Genomic DNA, 25,135 nt, shown 5'->3' on the forward strand with positions numbered 1-25,135 from the left:
AAAAATGACAAGGCCCTGAGAGTACATTGGTAGTCAAAAGTTGCTAAAGAGGGGAGAATTCATGCAAAATCTGGAAAAAAACTCAGCTGCCCACCAGTAACCAATAGGGATGAGATCAATTCAAGCTTTTCATGCAAATTTTCACTGACAGAGTTGAGCTAATCGAGCACAGTGGGGCTGACTAATTAGCTGGCTTGTGGTTAATTTAACCAGTTTGATTGGCTCTGATTCCATTCAGTGAACATTTACATGCAGTTTGAATGGAATGCATGCGTTGATCCTCATCTCTGCTAACCAATATGATTTCTGATTGATTGCTATGGGCTTCACTTTTTTGTCTCTTATTCTAGGTTTCATAATTGAGCCTCACAGAAAATGGCCTAAAGGAAAGCTTTATTTCTCCAATGATTTGTGCTTATTCCATACTGACAGTGAAGTGGCCAGCATCAATAGAACCCACTTTCAGGCTTCCTTTACAATGCAAATCGCAATCACGATTTGCGATTTTCACTGGATGCTAACAACACATGAAGAGAAACACAGAAAAAAAACACAGCAGGCAGGACTTTTTTTTAGTGGCATCGAAAATTGGAATTGCATATAGTGTAAAAGAGCCCTGTTTTTTTTTTTTTTTTTTGCAGCCAGAGGCTAGGCTTAGGATACAGTAAAACTTATAGAGAAGTGAAATGCTAATATGATCACATAAGCTAAGGTTTTCATTACTTGCACTGTCCGTGGTCACAAATCCTGACACAGTTGTCTTTTTGAGTAAAGCTAGCTGGAATAAAGTGATATGTGAATATTAACCCTGAAACACTATATTCTCATGAGTTATCCATGGGTGTTGGGAGAATATCTCCAAGGGGGGTTGCTGCTCCTACTGTAGGGTGGGTGGGAGGGAAGGTATCTCCGGGGGGGGGGGGGCTGCTGCTGTGGGGTGTTGGGAGAATATCTCCAAGGGGGGGTTGCTGCTGCTACTGTGGGATGGGTGGGAGGGAAGGTATCTCGGGGGGGGGGGGGGGGCTGCTGCTACTGTGGGATGGGTGGGAGGGAAGGTATCTCTGGGGGGGGCTGCTATGACGCACATCGGGGGTCCCCCTCCTGTCACCCTGATCCTCCATAGCGCTGCCACTGCATTACAAACAGCTTCACACTCACTTTCCCTGGCTCTGGGCTCCGCTGCAGCGTGGTTTCTCATCCACAGCGCAGCGCTATGGAGGGGCATGGTGACAGGAGGGGGGACCCAAGGAGAACAAAAAATAAGTCGACCCCCCTCTGGTCCTGCTCCCGTTCGTGGCGCCCTGCCCCCACCACAAATTGAGCCTTCAGAGAGGCTCTGTTCGTCACCGCTATTCAGAGAGTCTCTAACAGGCTGCTCGCTCTGGCTGCTCCCATGAGTCGACTCATGATTCAAAGATTACTGCCCTAGATTCTAGGGCCACAATCTTTGACTCATGAGTCGACTCATGAGTCACAGGAGCAGCCAGAGCGAGCAGCCTGCTAGAGACTCTCTGGCAGAGACTCATCTCTAGCTGGTTGGGAAGTCCGGCTCACTAAAGAGCAGCAATGAAGAGTGTAGCCACATACGGCTAGGGGATGACATGCTGGGCCATCCCAATGCAGAAGTAGGGGCGGGGGGGGGGGGCGAGTTTCCCTCCATGTGGTTGTGCTCTCTGCTGCAGACACACACACACACACACACACACACACACACCCCCCCCCCCATCCTCTCTCGGCAGGCAACTTTTTTTTTTTTTTCCTTAATAAAATTTTTAAAAGAAAAATAATACATAGCTAACAGGTGCCCCCCCCAAGGGGCCGCCCATGGCACCGGCCCACGGGTGCCTCTTAAGAGATACGTCCCTGCTTATCTGATGCAGAGAAAGTGTTCCAATTATCTAAATTTGAACATTTTCTTTTACTAGCGGCTAAAAAAGCAGTGTTAAAGCAATGGTTGGAAGAAAGCCCTCCATCCCTTTCTCTGGTACAAAATATTTTAAATCACCTTCTTCATATGGAGAGACTAAACTTAGACACATTTTTATATAAATCCATACATGGGTTCTTCAAGGTATGGAGAAAATATATTGAAAAACTATTTACCAGAGATCAAATTATTGATTTAATGAGACCACTGGAAGGAACGGAATGGTATTTAGAACCAAAAATTGGAGGGTATTTGGGCTCCCTGGTGATTTGAGGGGTGTAGGACGAATGTAGTGAGGGGTGAGCGGCATTATAGGGCAGGTAGTGATTTAGGTTGTTAGTGTTTAATAATGTTTGTTCATTTTATTGTATTATTGCACAAGTTTTCTTCCTGATATTGCTGGATTTGAAAATGGCGAAAGATGATTCTAAAAATAACCACTGTTATGTTCTTGATGAGGTTATTCACCATTGTTGCCTTTCCGTTAACTTTGGATCAATAAGAAGGACAATATACATGAGACTATTATGTGATTTAGGTTTTTATTGAAGAAAATTGTGTATGACTAACTATTATTTGACGCAATGATACAATAGTAGCAAATGCAACTTTTTCTTTCTTTTGTACATCTCTCATTGCATGTACAGTGTATATGTAATCATCAATAAAATGTGTTTTAAAAAAAAAGACACAGGGCTTGAGAAAGGAGGATATCCCTCCGAAACGTCGCCATTGCAACTGTTATGTGTCTTTTATTAAATAAAAGAGCTTGAAAAATACAGATGGTGCCGGTCTTCATCTACTACTACTGCATGCGGGACTGGAGTGCTGACTTTCCCATTTGACGGGGCACATCGCTCTGAACAAGTTCTGGAGTGCCTTCTATTAGACGTCTAGCATATAGAGGACATCAGGGCCGGTTTAAGCAACAATGGGGCCCCAGGGCAAAATAAACCTGGCCCCCCCCCCCCCCCCCCCCAACATATACCACGGAAAAAAAATCGGCATTAGGGGACCTTTTTTCAGCTGGTATAGTCAGGGTGTGAAGTCCCAATCGGACAGAGCTCCACATTCTGGCTATCCCAGCCTGCATGGGGGACAAGGGGTTAAAAAGTTTCAGGAGGGGGGACCCCACATAATTGAAAAAAACAATTTTCCCACACTCCATAAAAAAAAAAATGGGAAAATAGGAAAAAATGCCAGGGTCCAGAGATCTTCATACAGCCATATTGCGGCTGTATAGCAATCCCTGGCCAAAGCGCTGCGGCTGCGTATAAACCCCCTGGAAACCCCGTCAGGAAATTTATTGCGCTTTCGTTTGATGCATGTAAAATTACACTACCGTTAGGTTTGCTACTAAAAGTGACATTTACCGCAATTAAAACTATACTTTTTTCCTTCTAAACTTTAAAATCGATTTTCTCAAAAACTATAAGGTCTTTTTGAAAAATTGTTTTTTCCTCTTATTCCTAATGATCTCCTTAACATATCCTGCAAATTTAGGGTTTCTAGCATTTAAGGTGGACTTGCTATTAACCATTAAAGTCGACAGGTTTTTAAATGTGTTTTTTTTTTTCCTTTGAAACTTTAAAATCGATTTTCTCAAAAACTATAAGGCCGATTTGAAATTTTTTTTCCTCTTGTAGCCACTGGGGGCCCCTACAAGCTCTGGGGCCATGGGGCAGCTGCCTCTTTTGCCTTAATGGTAGCGCCGGCCCTGGAGGACATGACCAGGGGCGGGGCATCTGCTGAGGGGCAGAGTTTGAGGTGTCAGATTGTCTATGCCTATAGGCTTTTGAGATATAAATGTGGCCTGGCTGTACAGCAGCAATTTTTGACATATATGAGGGATTTGCATCACTTTTGCCCACAGACTTTACACATGCAAATACATCTCCTGACTTCATGCTTGTTATTATTTTCTGTTTTAGGAAGGTACAATTATAAAACAAGTCAGTGAGCATTTCAAGTGACCAGGTGAAATGTAAACAACAGTTTGGCTCACTATTAAATCCCCACAATGCATTTCTATATCGTGTTTGCAAAGTAAATAGACTTTCAGGCTGCGCAATCTGAGAAGTTTAGTTGAAGGTGTCAGTTTAGAGCCCATTATTTTCTCTTTCAGGTGAGCCCCTCCTGAGGCTTTTCCATTCTAATTGTGATCTCCCTTGAGCCCCTCTGTTTACAGATTGAGAACCCAAGTGGTTTGCTGCCTAATTGTCAGGTTATCCAGGGCAGGGCAGCATCTGGATGAGCCCCCATAGGAGAGTCACAGACATGATCAACACCCACAGAGCTGGCTCACCTGAGCACATTCCCCACCATTCAGTTATAAAGTCACCTGCATTGTACACCATCCTGCCTTATGGATCAGTGAATGTAAAAGTAAATTAATATTAAAAATACATAATATTAGTCTCCATGCCAGGACCACGATAATGTTTAATTATTATATGATGTATTTATACTGTGCTGATTTCTACTGCAGAGCTTTACAGAGTACATAAACAAGCCACTAGCTGTCCTTCAGCAAAGCTCACAATATTTTGTCACTAATTATGTATCTTGTATATTGAGGGTACACCATTGTCTGTATTATTATGTACCCCATGTTTGTTTCTTACTTTGTACAGCGCCACGGAATATGTTGGCGCTTTATAAATCAATAATAATAATAATAATAATAATAAATATTTCTCTTACTAAAGTTATAGTCTTGTATCCCTATCCTCATGCTAGGTACGTGCCATACAATTTTCTGGCAGATTTACCTGCCAGATTGTTTTTTTCCAACATGACTGATCTGAATTTCGATCTATTTTTCAATTTTCCGATTTTTTTATCGATTTTCATAGAACTGAACAAAAATAGATAAAAAAAACTATCGAAAAAACGATTAAAAACACAATCGGAAAATCAAAAAAATTGATCGAAATTCAAATCGGAAATGTTGGAAATAATCGACCTGGCAGGTAAATCCGCCAGAAAATTGTATGGTGTGTACCTAGCATAATGTGCCCACTAACTATACAATCTTGACTGTGCAGTCTTCTGTGTAATATGAGGGATGACCTAAAGTATCCATTCAAAGTATATTCACTCAGTTTACTCTTCTACTTCAAAGATTTGGTAAGATTGTACAATCATGATTGTATCATTGGCCCAATGCCTGGTACACACCATGCAGTTTCACATCAGATTTCGGGTGGAATCGATTATTTCCAACAGGACCAATCTGATTTCTGATCATTTTTATGATCGATTTTGTGCAGAAGTGATCATGATTGGAAATCAGATCTGACCTGTCAGAAATAATCATTTAGATTAGAAATTGGATGGAAATAGCATGGTGTGTACCAGGCATTAGGCTAGTATTTTGGGGGAAAACAACTAACCTAGTAGCATGTGTTGCCCAAATGTAAAAAAAAAAAAGTTTAAAATTATATAGAAAAAAATAGTTTAATTTTCCTACTTTATAAACTTTAAAAATATGTTGGCCAAGTATGTGTGATGCAAAATTCATAGCATTTCCCAGTATTGAGTGTTTCAGCATCCTCACATCTTTATTGTCTTGGTGGAAGGTCTCAGCAGCTGCCCTGGGAGCCCCTAGAGAGCAGCATCGCCTGCCTGACTCTGCTCTCCTGTTACAGAGAGGTCTGGGAATTCTCTCCTTTCTTCTCTTCTCTGTTATTAACATGTAAAGGTCGGATGGTGATTATCATGTATTTTGCATATAAGAATAGAAAGAAAGTGCATACATTGTACAAACAAAGCATGACCCCACCCCACCCCACCCTCCCCTTTGGTTTTTCATACACATGACAAAAAAAATTATTGGTTTACCCACCCTGTGACAATTAGAACCTGAAATTAAAGACTCATCTACACAGTACAATTTTCCATCAGATCGGATCTATTAAGCCCCCTCTACACCATGCAATTCTGCGTGCAAAAATTGAATTTGATTAGATTGAATTTGATTGGATCGATTAAATCCGACATGTCCAATCGGGATTCGATTGGTAGTGTGGTCAATTTTGCATTGATAACTATGCAAAATCGACCCCACTACCGATTGAATCCCGATTCGACATGTCGGATTTAATCGATCCAATCGACTTCGATCAATCGCATGCGGAATTGCATGGTGTAGAGGGGGCTTTAGACAGATTTATTAGATAATTTCCAACCAGTCCAATCGGATTGCGTTAGATTTTGCAATGGATTTTGGGTAGTCATCAAAGCAAAATCTATTGGGAAATTGATCTGAAACAATTTGGACGTCTACAAACTATGCAATTTCTTATTCGATCTATCTAATAGATCCGTCTATCTGATGGAAAATTGTACCATGCAGATGAGGCTTAACAAAAAATGTTTTTGATCTTTGAATGGAGTGAAACGTCACTATCAACATTTATCATTTTTGATCCGAAAACCATTAATGAGATCAAGATAAAAGTAATATTGTGACTTGTATGGGCAACCTGACAATTCAGTGATTTAAAGAAATGTTCCTGGTACAGTGGAAAGCGAGTTAATAGTGGATTTTCCACTGATTACCATTGTACTTGGGAATGTAAGTATATATAAGTAAAAGTCAACAAAACACAACAGAGTTCAAAGAGCCCTAAAAGCAGCAGCTGGAAGAACTGCTCCGGGTACGTCTTGGGCTATACAGAGCGCATTGTTAACAAACTGCCATTTTACCCTAATGCCCCATGTACATGCTGAAGATCTACTGCCAGAAATAATCCTGCAGATTCTATAACAGGGCCAATTGCAGAAGAGGAAAAGGGCTGATATCTGGGTACGGTACGTACCCAATCTAAAGTTTGTTTAAGGCAAACCTGTAGAGAAAATAAACTTATGAGATAATGAATTGTAATAATGAATTGTAGTAGTGTAGTACAGTGTAGAACATTAGTAGCAAAGAAAAATATCTCATGTTGTTTTTTTCAGTACAGGAAGAGTTAAAAAACGACAGTTATTATCTATGCAAAAGCGCATCTTTGAGCTCTTCGACCCTACATGGGTTGGATACAGTCCTGTTTTCTGAGGCAATTAAACAACCAAAAAACTGTGAGAGACAAGGTTTTACTGCAGGAAAGTTCAAAGGGTCATTATGCTGTGTTTTATAGCTTAAAAGACAGAGTGTGCTTTCTAAACTGCAAATATTTTTTGTTTAAAAATATACAACTGAAAATAAAAATGAGACTTTTTTTTGGCAACTAATCCTACTAATGTTCTATTCGTTATCCGTACTACACATACAATTTATTATATCATAAGGTTTTTTTCCGCTTCAGGCTTGCTTTAATGAAAGGATACCAGAGCAGAAAGGCTCATGTAAAAAGTGAAGCAGTACCGGGTAGGGGGCATAATCAAATACTTACCGCATTTCCCGTTTCCCTCCATCCCCCCCATTCTCCTCCCGTCAGTCCCATCCTCCTGGACGACTCCAAACTCACTCTCTCGCTCCCCCGGCGGCTCCAATCAGTGCTCACGTCGAGACTCAGGAGCGAGCACGCTCTTGTCCTGCTACATCACTACGCAGCCACAGGGGAGAGGAACGGACATTCTGCGCATGCATGGCACAGTGTGTTTGGGTTTGGAGTTGCCCAAGTCACCCAGGAGAACGGGACTGACTGGAGGAGAACAGCAGGGGATGGAGGGGAACGGGAGGCGCGGTGAGCATTTGATTATTGCCCCCTACCCAGTACAGCTTCAGTTTTTACCAGAGCCTTCCGGCTCTGGTATCCTTTCAGTTTAAGCGCATCCGAGATGAAAAAATTAACGGTAACAAGTAACTTGTCTATATGTCTTATCTAAAGTTTACATAGTTTACACAGCAAATCAAGCTAAAAAAACAGCTTCAACAGTATATGATTATTTCTTCCTGTGATACAATGACAGCAGCCATGTTCTGCTTGTAAACATTACATACAGGCAAGCTGCTCTGCATCTCCATCCCTCAGCCTGTGAAAAATTCACTCCCCTCTACTCCTCCCTCCTCCCCTCTTCCTCTGAAATCTCTGGCTAGTAACACCTCCTCCTCCTGCCCAGACTGAGCTCCCATAAGCCCTTGCTACATGGGTCTGAGAGTGCCAAGGTACTGGAGAAGCTGTAGGCAGGGCTTGTTTAGTTTATAGGTAATTAGAGTATTAAAACAAAAAAAAAGTATTTGGCTTGAGGAATACCGTATAAACTATATGAAAGGAATACAAATTATGCAATGCGTAAACGTTTATCTCTGATCATAGTTACATAGTTATTTGGGTTGAAAAAAGACATATGTCCATCGAGTTCAACCAGAGAACAAAGTACAACACAAGCCCGCCCCCTCACATGTTGATCCAGAGGAAGGTGAAAAACCCTTACAAGGCATGGTCCAATTAGCCCCAAAAGGGAAAAAATCCCTTCCCGACTCCAGGTGGCAATCAGATAAAATCCCTGGATCAACATCATTGGGCATTACCTAGTAATTGTAGCCATGGATGTCTTTCAACGCAAGGAAAGCATCTAAGCCCCCTTTAAATGCAGGTATAGAATTTGCCATAACTACTTCCTGTGGCAATGCATTCCACATCTTAATCACTCTTACTGTAAAGAACCCTTTCCTAAATAAATGTCTAAAACGTTTTTTACTCCATGCGCAGATCATGTTCTCTAGTCCTTTGAGAAGGCCTAGGGACAAAAAGCTCATCCCCCAAGCTTTTATATTGCCCTCTGACGTATTTATACATGTTAATTAGATCCCCTCTAAGGCGTCTTTTCTCTAGACTAAATAAACCCAGTTTATCTAACCTTTCTTGGTAATTGAGACCTTCCATCCTTCGTATCAATTTTGTTGCTTGTCTCTGCACCTGCTCTAAAACTGCAATATCTTTCCTGTAATGTGGTGCCCAGAACTGAATTCCATATTCCAGATGTGGCCTTACTAGAGAGTTAAACAGGGGCAATATTATGCTAGCATCTCGAGTTTTTATTTTCCTTTTAATGCATGCCAAAATTTTGTTAGCTTTAGCTGCAGCGGCTTGGCATTGAGTATGATTGTTTAACTTGTTGTCGATGAGTCCTTCTCCAAGTTTGATGTCCCCAACTGTATCCCATTTATTTTGTATGGTGCTAGACCATTGGTACGATGAAAATGCATGACTTTACATTTTTCAACATTGAATTTCATCTGCCATTTATGTGCCCATATAGCCATCCTATCCAGACCCTGTTGCAATATGACACTATCTTCCTGAGAGTTGATGATTCTGCACAATTTTGTATCATCTGCAAAAATAGCAACATTGCTCACTACTGCATCTACTAGGTCATGAATAAATAAATTGAAGAGCACTGGACCCAGTGCAGACCCCTGTGGGACCCCACTGCTAGCAGTCTCCCATTTTGAGTACGATCCATTGACCACAACGCTTTGTTTTCTGTCCATTAGCCAGTTCCCTATCCATGCACACAGACTCTTCCCCAGTCCGTGCATCCTCAACTTTTGCACCAGACTTTTGTGTGGAACAGTGTCGAAGGTCTTTGCAAAGTCCAAGTATATCACATATACAGCATTCCCAATATCCACATTAGCGTTCAATACCTCATAAAAGCTGAGCATGTTAGTCAAACAGGACCTGTCTTTAGTAAACCCATGTTGATGCTGAGAAATAAGATTATTTTCTACTTTGAAGTCTTGCATAGTATCTCTTAGTAACCCCTCAAGTAGTTTGCATACAACTGATGTTAAGCTTACAGGTCTATAAATTCCTGGATCTGATTTTTTGCCCTTCTTAAATAATGGGAAAACGTGGGCTGTATGCCAATCCACTGGGACTCTGCCGCTTGAAAGAGATCCACTTTAAGCTCTGAATACACTAGATGTCATGTGATGGTCTACCCTGTGATGTGTTATGTTGGCAAAATTAACCCTTTCCACAAACCTCACCCCTATTAAATGTTATATAAAATAAGATAGTTGGAATAGATATTGGGACAGTCTCACACTGACTGTATATTCATATGTTAAAATGAGATTAGTGTACTGTATTTATAAGTCACATGTTTAGCTCCAAGGTAAGCAAGCTATGCTCACAGCTGTCACAGTTTCTGGGTGTGGGTAATGACATGTGCTGGAGTTGGCTGTTTTGGGGGATAACGTTTGAAGTATTGTAAGATATGCATTCACATATGTACTGATGGGAGGATACTCCCTTTGAGCCCCTCAGCTAATTCCCAGCATTCAGCGTCGATTCTTGATTAACTGGAAATAAGCTAATTAAATATGAGTCACATGCATCTTGTAAACCTAAGAGCTGCTTTAAGTAACGTATATCTTTCATACAACCAAGGCAGTACAATGGTGTACTAATAATTATTCTATGAAAAGCATGCATGCGTGTAATTTTCGATTAAATTGCAATTAGGCTTTTAGGCAAGTTGCTTATTACCACTGAATTTTGAAATCTACCGTACAGGTCTGAAACTTTGATTTTAGCTTTAATACTTTTTTCTTATAACCAACAGTACATCAAGATTCCCTCGCCAATTGCAGGATCTGATGACAGAGTCCGGGTTTTTGCCTTTTACTTATCCAGGGAGATAAAGGACAAGCCTCAGTCAAGTTTTGAGTGCATAAGACAAGGCACTACCTGGTAAGCACAGCCCAGCCTCCGCTTGTCCCCCGCTGCTCCGGCTGCATTCTCCTCTTCCGCATACATGCACACCCCACGTGGTTTCCTTGTAGGTGCGCGTGTGATGTCACACACGCGCACCCTTACTAGGAAACTTACTAGATGTATGGCCACCTTAACTTCCACAAAACATGCACTGTTGGCGGCACTTGAGGACAGGGTTGGGAAGCCCTGTTATAGAACTTATATGTGTATGATGGACAGCACACCTGGTAAAAAATGATGTGCCTGGTGTAAGGGTCTAGCAGCACTCCAAGCCTAGCAAAACTGGTTCAGAAGATGAAGACCAGCACCATCCATTATTTACTGAAAGATCACATGACAAAATACAGCAATGTTTTGGAGTGATGTCTTCCTTTTATCAAGCTCTCTCAGTGTCTAACATGAATCAAACTCACCTATAGTATATATACTCAACCCCCCATGGAATACAACCAATCATGTTCAAGTGTTGTCTTTGGTGACAGGTGATTGGTTGTATTCCATGGGAATTTGAGTATATATAGGTGAGTTTGTTTGATGTTAGTTAGACACTGTCAGAGCTTGATAAAGGAAGACATCCCTCCGAAACGTCATCTTGTCATATGGTCTTGCAATAAATAAGAGCTGAAATACTGGATGGTGTCGGTCTTCATCTTCTGAACCTGTTATAGAACTTACTAATGGCAATCAGACACATTAAAAGACTGTTGCTTGCCAACATATTGACACAATTTTGACCAGTCTCTGCATTCTGTGATAGAACAAAGTAGTGATTGAGGCCAAGAAATTGTCAAGTGGGATTGGGAAAATTGCAAATTTTCGCTTGATCTGTTTTGCGATGGTTGTCAGATTGCACAACTATTTGTTAACAGCAGATATATGTATCAATATGTGCTCTTGTAGCCAAATCATGTAGGGCAGGGGTGCCCACACTTTTTTGGCTCGCGAGCTACTTTGAAATTTGCCAAGTCCAGGAGATCTACCAACATTTAAAAAGTGTTGCAGACACCCCCCCCCCCCCCGATCATGAACAGCCCCCAGGTACAAGTGCCTCCAGTATAGGTAGCTATGTATAGGTCCCTTCAGCAAAGGTAGCTGGGTACAGGTCCCTTCACTGGGTAAAAGTGCCTCTAGTATAGGTAGGTAGGGATAGGTGCCTCTAGCATAGGTAGGTAGGGATGGGTCCCATTAGCATAGGTAGGTGGGGATGGGTCCCATTAGCATAGGTAGGTGGGGATGGGTGTCAGCATAGGTAGGTAGGGATAGGTGCCTATAGCATAGGTAGGTGGGGATGGGTCCCTTTAGCATAGGTAGGTGGGGATGGGTGTCAGCATAGGTAGGTAGGGATAGGTGCCTATAGCATAGGTAGGTAGGGATGGGTGCCTATAGCATAGATAGGTAGGGATGGGTGCCTCTAGCATAGGTAGGTAGGGATGGGTGCCTCTAGCATAGGTAGGTAGGGATAGGTGCCTCTAGCATAGGTAGGTAGGGATGGGTCCCATTAGCATAGGTAGGTGGGGATGGGTGTCAGCATAGGTAGGTGGGGATGGGTGTCAGCATAGGTAGGTAGGGATAGGTGCCTCTAGCATAGGTAGGTAGGGATGGGTCCCATTAGCATAGGTAGGTGGGGATGGGTCCCATTAGCATAGGTAGGTGGGGATGGGTGTCAGCATAGGTAGGTAGGGATAGGTGCCTATAGCATAGGTAGGTGGGGATGGGTCCCTTTAGCATAGGTAGGTGGGGATGGGTGTCAGCATAGGTAGGTAGGGATAGGTGCCTATAGCATAGGTAGGTAGGGATGGGTGCCTATAGCATAGATAGGTAGGGATGGGTGCCTCTAGCATAGGTAGGTAGGGATGGGTGCCTCTAGCATAGGTAGGTAGGGATAGGTGCCTCTAGCATAGGTAGGTAGGGATGGGTCCCATTAGCATAGGTAGGTGGGGATGGGTGTCAGCATAGGTAGGTGGGGATGGGTGTCAGCATAGGTAGGTAGGGATAGGTGCCTCTAGCATAGGTAGGTGGGGATGGGTCCCATTAGCATAGGTAGGTGGGGATGGGTGTCAGCATAGGTACGTAGGGATAGGTGCCTCTAGCATAGGTAGGTGGGGATGGGTGCCTTTAGCATAGGTAGGTGGGGATGGGTCCCTTTAGCATAGGTAGGTGGGGATGGGTCCCTTTAGCATAGGTAGGTGGGGATGGGTCCCTTTAGCATAGGTAGGTGGGGATGGGTCCCTTTAGCATAGGTGGGGATGGGTGCCATTAGCATAGGTGGGGATAGGTTCCATTAGCATAGGTGGGGATAGGTTCCATTAGCATAGGTGGGGATAGGTTCCATTAGCATAGGTGGGGATAGGTTCCATTAGCATAGGTGGGGATAGCTGCCATTAGCATAGGTGGGGATAGCTGCCATTCGCGTAGGTAGGATGGGTGCTCAAACACTTACCTCCCTCCAGCGGCGATGTCTGGTCTCCCCTCTCAGACTCGGAGCGCTCCGGCGGGCAGCGTGCTTGAATGAGACGGGCAGCGTGCTTGAATGAGGCGGGCAGGCGTGCGTGCGTGCCGGACGCCGCCTCTAGCCATGACGTCGCGTCATGGCCTCTTCAGCCGCGCCTCCTCTCTCCTCCCCTGCTTCCTATTGGCCAGCGGCTGGCAGCAGAATTCGATGAGACAGCTGCCAGCCGCAAAATGTGATGGGACGCGGCCAAGAGGCCGCGATCTACCAAATAGGCGGTCGCGATCTACCGGTAGATCGCAATTGACCTATTGGGCACCCCCGATGTAGGGACATATGCAGGTACATTAGTGGTATGTTACGTCTAGATCATAGATTCAAACTCCGGCCTGCATGCTAAATCTGGCCCTCAGAGCCATCAAATTTGGCCTCACGTGGTTTCCCCACTTTGCATTATGTTTGGCGCATTCTAGACCACCAGGAAAGCGATTGTGGAGGTAAAGCCCTAGAACACCAGAGAAGTCATATGGGGGAGGGAGGGGGAATGCACAAGACATCAGGGAACAAGCAATTTAGGCCCACTTTGTATTTGAGTTTGAAACCCTTGATCTAGATGCTACAATTCTAGCATTGTATTTCTTTAATGCCCGGAGAAAACCTACAAAGACAGAGGGAGAACATAGAAACTCCATACAGATAGTGTACAAACCGGGACCCATCGCTGAATGGCCAGAGTGCTCTCAACTACGCCACCTTTTAAAGTGGCAAATTCTATCTGGTGATCTGTAATGTGGTGTGATTTGCTTGTTCCTCTTTTTATAAATATGGTGAACAGCATTTTTTTCTGGCAATCATCACAGAAAACTAGTGATCATTGGTAACTGGAAATCTCTTATAAAGAGCTTTTAAGCTGACCATCACTTTTATAAATATGTATATCTGAAAAATGTGTCATGTCAGTAACTATTTTTGTGACAATCAGTGGATCACCAGCTTTATATAGGGCTCTTAGTCAATAATAATAATAATAATAATAATAATACACGTTTTTGAGTGATGTCAGTACAAAGTAATTTTCAGTTTTCTGAATAACCATGATAATTTGCAGAAGTTTACTCTAACTTTGTTCACCCTAGGACTGGAGAGAAGCATCTCAGTTGTATTGGCACAATACAAGACAAGATAACTGTATGTGCAACTGATGAGTCCTATCAGTTAACGCGTGATCGTGTGTCCCAGGTGGAGAAGGAGTCGTGGAGCAGGACTGCCATTGAGATTAAGCCTGAAGTATCTCATCGAAGTATGTATCGACCTGAAGCAGATCCTTATTATAGAAGTAATTATGGTAGTGATAATGTAACTGGGGATTTCTTTGTGTGTGTGTAACTCTAATCTGGCCTTCCTGTTTTTGAACCAATGGTTTACATCTTGCGGTGAACCCTCTGTATTCACTATGGTGAAGTCTTCTCTTGATTGTTGACTTTGACAAAAGCAGCAGGATTAATTCAGAAATGTTTCAGGCAATATTATTGGCTCATATTCAGCCAAATGCTTCAGAACTCATTGGGTGGCGCTTCACAGTGCAGATGGACCCAAAGCATACTGCAAAAGCAACCAAAGAGTTTTTGAAGGGAAAGAAGTGGAATGTTATGCAATGGCCAAGTCAATCACCTGACCTGAATCCGTTACAAAGCAATTAGCACCCTCTGGAGGCTACGCTCTCTCCTTGCAGCGTAGCGTGCCTTATTTTGCTACGCGCGTTGCTTTCTTAGCAACGCGCGCTCCTTTAACCACTTTACCCCCGCCCGTACGAATTTCTCCGTCCTTTTTCCATCCTTTCACCCCCAAGGACGGAGAAATCCGTACTTTCCGTGCTCCCGCCGCTGCCCGCGCTCCCGCTCGCTCTAGCGCGCACTCCTGCTCATAAACACGCCGCCGGCCGCTCGCCCGGAGATCAATGAACGGGAAAATCTATTCCCGTTCGTTGATCTAAGCCCCACAATGATCCACTGCTTCTCCGCTAAGCAGCGCGATCATCGTGAAAAAAAAAAACGTTCCCAGCCTCCTAGTACTTACTCCAAGCGTCCGGAAGGACGCTCGGAGGTCGCATTAAACAAAAAGTTACTGTTGCCATCTTGTGGTCAAATAGTAAAACTACACCCTAAAGCATTTTTCACATACAAATACATTACTTATACACAAAAAATTTACTCATTACCTCCCACACTCCCCATATATTTTTTTTGTAATTACATTTTTTTTTAAAAATTTACAATTAAAAAAAATACATAAATAGTTACCTTAGGGACTGAACTTTTTAAATATTTATGTCAGGAGGGTACAACACTGTTACTTTATAAACTATGGGCTTGTAATTAGGGATGGACGCAAAACTGAAAAAAAGGCACCTTTATTTCCAAATAAAATATTGGCGCCAAACATTGTGATAGGGACATCATTTAAACGGTTTTATAAGCGGGACAAATGGGCAAATACATTTCATGGGTTTTAATTACAGTAGCATGCATTATTTAAAAACTATAATGGACGAAAACTGAAAAATAATAAATTTTTCCCACATTTTTCATATTTTCCCATTAAAACATATTTAGAATAAAATAATTCTTGGCATAATGTCCCATCTAAAGAAAGCCTAATTGGTGGCGGAAAAAACAAGATATAGTTCATTTAATTGTGATAAGTAATGATAAAGTTATAGACGAATGAATGGAAGGAGCGCTGAAAGGTGAAAATTGCTCTGGTGCTCAAGGGGTAAAACCCCTCAGTGGTGAAGTGGTTAAATAGTGGGTGCCACTGTGAACTGTGGCAACCGTGATACTTCACTAGCGTGGCCGCTTCTCATAGAATTCTGGTTGATGAATCAGCCTAATTGTGTTAGTTTCATTTCAAATCCATTGTGGCTGTGTATGGAGCCAAAAATGTTAATTGTGTTGATGTCCCAATATTTATGAACCTGACTGTATTGTGAAGTCCAGGATGGACTGTCAGTGGCTGCTGGGCTGACAAAGTATGTCAGTACAGGGCTTTCATAACAGTGCTTGCCCACAGATAAATATTTTGCTTGTCTCGATTCAAAGCTCAATTGATACGCAGATTGGCAACATTTCTAGGTTTCCAATTCTTGAAGAGTTGTGTTTAGAGATATTGACGGGACAAACCATTTGAAAATTAGAAAGTGTCAAAGTTTTGGCATACAGATAGCAATGAGTAATTCTGCCTTCACCTGGTAGATAGAGAAGGCGTGAGCAGTACAAGGCAGATGTCATGTGATAAAGATATGTTTGCTACATGGGCTGGGTAATTAAAGTCCATATGGTGTATTCTTGTCAGCATTCAGATCTGTGTGTTCATCCTTAAAGTTGATAAGTCTTTTATTAGCCAAAATGAAGACATATTCTGCCTGCCGTATATTTACTATTATTATCAACAATACAGCCTTCACCTTTTTTAAAAGCTTTGCAGTTATTAGATGGAGGGAATCCTTTATTTTAAAAGCTGCAGTGCTCCAGGCTGTGATGACTTCAGACACATGTAATTCTGATATGAAAGACTTGTCCTCAGGTAGAGGTGTTAAGGCTCTTCATCATCTGATAGATGATTGCCCAACGTGAAGGCCGAGTTTCATCCCTCCCACCCCTATCGGAAGACAGTTTATATGACCTTTTTATATCCTTCATAAATAAAAGAAAGATTAGTTACAGCCATTCTGTGCCATAACTAGTGCCCTTCTCAGTGAGTTCTCACAGTATGTTCTGTGCAGAATTAAGCAGTGTTTCTCCTTCTTTCATATATTTTTGTATCTGGCATCTACTTTCAGCTTTATTGGGCGTACTGTAAAAGAACAAACTGTAACAACTTACCGGTACGGTAAGTGCTGAACAGGACAGTGAAGGGATTTCCTGTGAGGGGGTTCTGATCACATTTGCCCTTAGGTTTTTATTTACACTTCTGATTGAATCCACGTACACAAATATTTCCTGTAGAGCTCACGAATGGTATTTTGAATTGTTAGTGCCTATGTTTACTGTATTATGTAATTACAGGTATCAGCTGCTAGGAATTGTGCTCATCATCTCATAAACACTATTAAGACACAAGTAAAAATAATCTCCTGTTAAAAGATATATGTTATGCTGGGTCCACCCTTTAAACTGTCTTATAGGGTTAAGTTTTGTTTCTATCTCTTGTTTTAAATAAAGTTTTCAGTAAAGAATAAACAGTAGCAGTGGCATAACGACAGGGGAGCAGCACCTGCATCTGCAGGGGGGCCCGGATCTGTAAGGGGGCCCCAAATACCACTTAACTCCCTCTGATATAGGGGTCCATCCTTCAGATCGGGTGTTTTTGTGGCTACACTTGTTATAGGTGTGAAGATTATGATGGCCACACTTGTCTTATGACCCTTGCAATATGAGACCTCAGGCTGTGGGGGTCACAAGGGTTAGGCAAGGTCGATCAGGGTCGAGGCAGGTGTGGTGGTTGATCGTTAGCATCAACTGAGGTTCGACCAATCTCCAATAGATTTCCTGCTGAAATGTAGTGGGAATTGTTGTACTGTATGCGGAAGGAAATGATCCCTCTCTGATCAGATCCAGTCAGAGAAGGATTAATCGTTTTGCCACTTTGGCGGGAAATAGATGCGTGTATGGGCACCTTAAAGTAAAAGAACAAGACAGTAACCTGAGAGAAATATAGAAACGAGTTAAAGCAACACCGAATAAATATGCAGTAGCAGTAGTTACAAGTAACAATTCGAGAGGGAGCCCTGCCCTTGTAAGCTTAAGGTGGCCATTAACGGTCCAATTTCTAGCAAACAATCGTTTGAGCGATCAGAAATTCTGATCGAATTAGTTGTAAATAAACTTCATTGATGGGCACAATCGATTACGAATGATTATAAAAATAGTCGTCCAATTGGATTTTGGTCAAACCAAAATTTGGATTTTCTAGATGGTTGTGATCGATAGGAAGCAAAGATTAGTTCGTTGATGGTGTAGTGAACGATTTTTCTTCCGATCAGAATTATCTGATCGCTCGAATGATTTTTCGCTAGAAATTGGATCGTTAGTGGCCAACTTTAGAATATAAAGGGATAGGGGAGGAAACACAAAGTAGGGTAAGCTGCTTATGGATTATTGATTATTGCTGTGATTGCTTTCTACTTTGCCCTGCACAGGGAACAGAAGCAACATAGGGCCATCAAATTAGAGCTCTACAAACCTAACACCTGACCAAACTGATCATCAGATTCTCCATGAGTTCTTCTACACACCACCAACTCTAACCACTGACACCAGCAACTCACTGCTGATTGTGCAAAATATGCTGACTGGCAGATCAGGTCTCTGGCTGACAATGATCATGTTTTGGTGTTGCAACAAATCATCTGCTGTAACAACGCCCCTGACAGAATCATGGCTATAGTTACTTTGTAGTAGAAAGAAATGGAAAGGGAAACCAGACCCGAACATGTTTAAACAAATCACTACAATGCCGAGCTTAAACACATGCAGCTGGTCAGGAAACATGTTTTGCTTTCAGTAGGTGTGTAGTATTGTTACTGTTCAATCTCTGACTTGCATGTTATGTTCTGTTTCCCCGATCCTCAGAGTGATATTCCATCTGGGTGACATTAGGGGTTTAGCACCTGCTTTCTGAGGATTGGATTAACAAGCTTCTAGCTGCTTCAGTCTGCACCTACTGACACGAGTTCCCTAATTATTCTTTTCAGGGCCCAATTAGCATGTCTGTCTTTCTCAAATACTCTGCTTCTGCATGAATGGGTTTTTTTAAAAGCTTAGAGACAGAGGACGATTCCGTCATCAGTGCCTTCAGGGCCTTTTCACACTGGCGTGGTTCAGCATTTTTACTGCAGCCCACCGCAGGGCAATGTTATTACACTGACGCGGCGCAATGCGACGGATATGACATTTTCGCCACATCCCCGAAGTGAGACATGCAGTGGACTAGGAGTCATGTAAGTCTATGGCGACACATGTTTTTTAAAATGCCCGTCTCAAGCTTTACGCGTCGCGCATACACGGAAGTGTATTTTAGCAATACGTCTCCGCGCGCTTTGGCCACAGGAAGTGAGCGTCACCTCCTGATTGACCGACTTCCAGACGGGGATTACCGCGTACTAACAGGGTAATCCCCAAAGGCTTTTTGTGGCGGTGCGGTGCAGCCCCTGGGCCGCACCGCTGCCGCCAATCCGTAGTGTAATACCGGCTTTAAAGTAGAATTCCACAAGAGTAAAACTCATAATAATGTTTGCCCATTGTAAAATGTTCCTTCTCCCTGATTTACCTTCTGAAATGTATCACTGGTGGTGACATTTTAAGTTCTGCCTGGTGATCTGTATGGAATGTTAATTACTAATAGTTCTATGCGCATAGGGAGATATTGCTTGCTTGGAGGTTGGAAACAGCCATTATTACCAACAATGCAATGAGGTTTACAGACAGTAAACTGTCAGGACATCACACTGTAGGAGTGGTTTCACCACAATATCGCCATACAGACCCCCTGATGATGTATTGTAGAAAAGGTAAAGATTTCTCGTCGGAAATGGGATATCAGCTATTGAGTGGGATGAAGTTCAGTCTATGGTTAAACTTCCTCTTTAATCACCAAGCATTTTCACTGTGTTGCTATCTTAATTACTATTTTTAAGTACAACTAAAAATATGATGTGGTCGTTAAAAGGTGAATTGCCAAGTTGTAGCTCTAATAAGCTCATAAAATATTATTACTGCTATGTTACATTGCAGATCTAAACTGAAATCAAGAAACAACAAAAAAAATCAATGTAGGATAACAGATTTGAACATCCTATATAATAAAACCCCTCTGTCCCTGCGTCATCCTCCTGTCCCTGTGTCCGTGTATTTTAGTTACTGGAGGAGCCGTTGGGACAGGAGGATGATGGGGCCAGGGGGGGTGGGCATGTGTGCGTGCGGGTATGAGGGCGGGCGTGTGCACGGGCGTGTGCACGCATGCTTGTGTATGCCCACTTACATGTGGCAATCATAGGGGTGGGAGGGGAGGGGGGTTGTGAGGAACTAAAGCCCGTTATATTAACGGACTTGGTCCACCTATTATTTCTATAATCAACTGATCAACTGATCTGTTAAAAGTATTATATATTGTATATGCAGTACAGTACTACAGTACTAAATGTGGTGTGTCCTATGACCATTCAGAACAATGGGCACAAAGGGATGACTAATTGTATGCCAGGTGCTTCTGAGAGAGGAGACATTCCTTACCACCCTGTAATACAAGCTGCTGCTGTTGTCTCCAGTATGTTCCTCTCCCCTGTAAAGGTCTGTCTGACCAGAAGTTACTAGCTTTAGCCACAAATATTACATTTCAAAAACATCTTACACTTCCTGTAAAAGTATAAATATTTGTATTTTCTCACTGAATGGATGGCTATTATCATTGGGTATATTCGGACAGCAATTCTAGGGTAGGATTGTGCTTTTTATAATACAGTTGACATCAGGCCCGGATTTACTTCACAGGAGCCTATAGGCACAGATGTCCTGGCGCTCTAGACGTCGCCTACCATGAACCTACAAACCCCTAACAAACTGCACTGCAAGTGGTGCTGGCTGGCCCAGCTGTCACTTCTCCCTTACTTTCCCTGCCCAGTGTAGGTAGCTACAGGTGCCCTTTAAGCTGGCCACTAACGGTCAAATTTCTAGCGAAAAATCATTTGAGCGATCAGAAATTCTGATCGGATTGGTTGTAAATAATCTCCATTGGTGGACACAATCGATTATGAACGAGTGAAAGAAATGTCGCCCGAATGAATTTTCGTCGAACGAAAATTTGGATTTTCTTGGTGGTCGTGATAGATAGTAGGCAATGATTGGTTAGTTGATGGTGTAGTGAACGATTTTTCGTCCGATCAGAATTTCTGATCGCTCGAACGATTTTTATCTAGAAATTGGACCGTTAGTGGCCAGCTTTAGTAATAGTCAGCCAGAGCTATCCTCAGTATTCAGTAGCTAGAGGTGCCCCAAGTATTAGGTAGCTAAAGGTGACCCCGCCTGAAGGGAGTTCTGGTCAGTGAAACCTCTCATTTACACTCTGCTCAGAACTCTGCATAGGGAAGGAGAGAGGGGGGTACTAGCGGAGGGGAGTGAGCTGCCTTTCCATCATCAGGCGCCTGTAGGCACGTGCCTACAGTGCCTTATGGTAAATCCGGCCCTGGTTGACATTCACATTTAAAAGATAAAATATCATTTATACTTGCACCTTTAAAAATCTTTGTACTTGAGAATGAAAAAGATAATAAACCTTATGCTGTCTTCTGCTATACTGCTTGTGCCTTGATATGCACCATGCTCAAGGGAGCACGTAGGGTCCACCAAGAACGAAGCAGATTATTTTGGCACGCAGTCCTGAGCGCCGTACGCAAAAGCTGGGTGCCATCATAGCAGCAATGCTATGCTGCGCGGGACGCATAGCGGTAATTCGGGGCTTTGGCAATTGCCAGACCCCAAATTACATCTCCCTCCGAGTTGTGACAACTCAGAGGGGGGAATAGTATTTAACACCACCGGGGAGTTTAGCAGCAGCAGAGAGAGCCGTCATTCTTCTCTCCCTGCGCCGAACTGCCTGCCGCCACAATAATATGTACTCCACCAAGTATCCCCCCTTAAAGAGGAACTGTCGCGAAAATCTTAAAATTTAAAACACATACAAATAAGAAGTACGTTTCTTCCTGAGTAAAATAAGCCATAAATTACTTTTCTCCTATGTTGCTGTCACTTACAGTAAGTAGTAGAAATCTGACATTACAAACAGGTTTTAGGCTAGTCCATCTCTCCTAAGGGGATTCTTAGCATGGCCTTTATTCTTTATAAAGACACTCCCTGAAAATGATTTATACAAAGATGCTGACCAACGTCTTTGCTCAATTTTTTGGCAGTTGGACCGAGCAACTGCCATTCACTAAGTGCATTTTGAAAATAAAGAAATCCCTGTGAACCCCCCTGAGGAGATGGGCTAGTCCAAAATCTGTCGGTTCTGTCAGATTTCTACTCCCTACTGTAGGTGACAGCAACATAGGAGAAAAGTAATTTATAGGTCATTTTACTCTGGAAAAAAACTTACTTCTTAATTGTATGTGTTTACATATATTTCAAATTTTAAGATTTTCGTGACAGAGGTCCTTTAAAAGGCATCACTATTGGATTATGGGCTTGCAGTGCATTCTGAGTGTCACCATCAGAGGGGTGACATCATCTCTAATAATGGCTGTGTATATTCACATGTTAATATTTCCGCGGTTGAATTAGAAAATATGCAGTAAAGCTGGGTACACACGGTACAATTTTCCGTCAGACCAACGGATGGAACATATTTTTCGACCAGTCCGATCGGATTCTGATAGATAATGTGATCAATTTTGGGTAATTATCAATGCAAAATTGATCGCATTATCGATCGGGAGATCACCTGTCGGTCTGATGAAAAAGTGTACCATACCGTGTGTATGAGGCTTCATAGTGTTGTTATCTATGCAAAAGAGCTTATCTGAGCTCCACGACCAATTTTTGCTGCTTTCTGGAACATAGTTTAAAATACAGAGTGTGGCTTATATTTGCAAATATAAGAGAATTATGCAAGGTAATCTAAAAAAAAAAAAAAAAAGCTATATATATATATAAAAATATCTAAAAATTAAAATATTTTTTTTTTTTACTAATATTCTATCAATTATCAGTACTACACATACAAATCATTACATCATAAGTTTTTCTTTCAATTCAGTGTCACTTTAAGAAAAGGGCCACCTCCCTGTCCCTGAGGCCCATATCAGTCATTATTGCAAATATAGCTATGTCTACACCTCTTCTTATTGTTTTGAAGACACCTGTTAATAGACAATAGAAAGGAGAGCTTTCTCCTGTTGATAAACATTCTGAAAACACAGGTATTGGTATAAGACTTGTTACTTACATTGCATGTAGTGTCAGTAGGTGGAGGGAGGGCATGACCACAAGGAACGGGTTAAGCTGGTCTGAAGAATATTTCAGACGTGACTCTGATCACAGGCAAGGCTTTACCTGGGTTACGTTATAACTTGCACTGTACAAAGTGTGAATACTGAGAGGGCAGGAGGAAAATGCATTGTGTGATACACGGTCAGGCAATAGCAGCCATTTCTGGCTCTCATTCACAGATCTAGTATGTTTTCAATTTAGCTTAGTAATTTATCTGTGGTTTAATGTGCCTAATTATTTAGTTTAGTTCTTGATTACAGATAGTTAAAATGGAAGATTAACACAGGGGGCTTGATTCACAAAAGCGTTAGCACGCCTATGAAAAGCCCCTTAGCACGTCTAAAGGCACTTTGCGCACTAATACGTTTAGCGCCACGAAACGTAGCGAAGTGTACTTAGCACACGAACGGTGTGACATTTCGCGTGCACCAGTGCAACGTTTCACGTGCACCGCGCAGCGCTAAACTTTGCGCGCGATCACTAACAGCTTTAGACGTGCAAACTACTTAGCACCCTAGAAAGCTGTTAGGCGTGCTAACTATGTTAGCACAGCTTTGTGAATCTAGGCCAGGGAAGCAGACTCTGACTATTAAAACTAAAACTTAACATTTATGAATTGTAGCAAAACATAGTAATAAATATAGGTGGAAAGTGACTAGATCCTGTGAACTGACCTGAGAGGGATATGGAGGCAGCCATATCTTTTTTTCTTTTTAAACAATGTACATTATCTGGCTGTCCTGCTATGCTCTGTCTCTAAGGGCCCGTTTCCACTAGCGCGGAAACCTGGCCGAATCCGGAGAGTTTCCCCACAGGCAAATCGCGCCGGGAAACTCTCCCATAGGCAACTATGGCGCCGCCAGCCGAATCGCTTACCCTAGTGATTCGGCCGACACTGCCCACAGTTTTCGCGCGGGAGGCTGCGAATCCCATAGCCGTGCATGGCACAACTCATGGGATTCGTCTGCTTACCCGCAGAGCAGGAAGTGCCACCGCGCGTCTCGCAGCCACACGCGTTGGCTAGTGGAAACGGGCCCTAATACTTTGAGTCATAAACCATGAATAAGCATGCAGATCATGTGTTTGACTTAAGTTCGACTGCATTTGCTGCATGCATGTTTCAGGTGTGTGATTCAGACACTACTGATGCACGAAAGATCAGCTGGATGCCAGGCAACTGGTAATGTTTATATGAAAATAAATATGGCAGCCTCCATATCCCTGTCACTTCAATTGTCCTTTAAAGTCTCTTTGAAGTTGCATTTCTTAAGCTATGTACTATGAACATTTGTCACTTGAAACCTGTATCAGACTTGATTTGGATATAGACACACTGAAAGGTTCAAAGTTCTGTTCAGCAAAGGGGGCTGGAGAATGACTGAATGGTGCTTCTCTGCGGAAACCTCAATAAAAGCCATTTGGCAAGAGCAGCCCCTCCCCCGCTGGATCGCTGGTGAGGAGTCCAGTGGTGTTAGGAGACCATTGTGCACATTCTAGAATTTTGGCCAAGATGATCATGAAAGATCTTCTTATTGAGATAAATCTAAAGTGTGTACCCAGGTCTGGGTTGGTGGAGATTACATGTTTCATTTCTTGTCTGTCTTACATCAGTTAGCCTATAAAAGATCTTTAAAAGAAATCACGTAGGAGAAATTAATCATCTCAATAAATGATTCTAGTCAAGCCATTAGTGCAGAGTACTGAGCCTAAGAGAAGATAATTTAAAGAGGAACTCCAGCCTAAACAAACATACTGTCATTAAGTTACATTAGTTATGTTAATTAAATAGATAGGTAATACAATCTCTTACCCACACTGTTTTAAAAGAACAGGCAAATGTTTGATTTCATGATGGCAGCCATCTTTTTGGTTGAAAGGAGGTGACAGCGAGCATGAGACACAGTTCCAACTGTCCTGTGTCCTGAGCACCTCTCCCAGTTGCTAGGCAACGTGAATAACAACATAGGAAATCCCATCATGCTCTGCACAGCATGAGGGAAAGAAAAGCCCAGGCTTTTTTTACTTTGATGGGTGGAGCTTAGCT

The 25,135-nt window shown here is 42.4% G+C and overlaps 1 protein-coding gene across 2 annotated transcripts in view; it reads left to right on the forward strand.

Annotated features, from left to right (window-relative positions):
- ELL3 (elongation factor for RNA polymerase II 3) overlaps positions 1–25,135 on the forward strand; it is a 118,827-nt gene that overhangs the window by 42,088 nt on the left and 51,604 nt on the right. For both annotated transcript variants that reach the window (XM_068275279.1, XM_068275278.1), the window contains exons 3-4: positions 10,451–10,578; positions 14,188–14,351. In XM_068275279.1, the coding sequence (XP_068131380.1) occupies positions 10,451–10,578; positions 14,188–14,351 (292 nt within the window). The remainder of the gene's footprint in view (positions 1–10,450; positions 10,579–14,187; positions 14,352–25,135) is intronic.

The sequence above is a fragment of the Hyperolius riggenbachi genome, chromosome 3, assembly GCF_040937935.1.
Source record: "Hyperolius riggenbachi isolate aHypRig1 chromosome 3, aHypRig1.pri, whole genome shotgun sequence".
NCBI lineage: Eukaryota > Metazoa > Chordata > Amphibia > Anura > Hyperoliidae > Hyperolius > Hyperolius riggenbachi.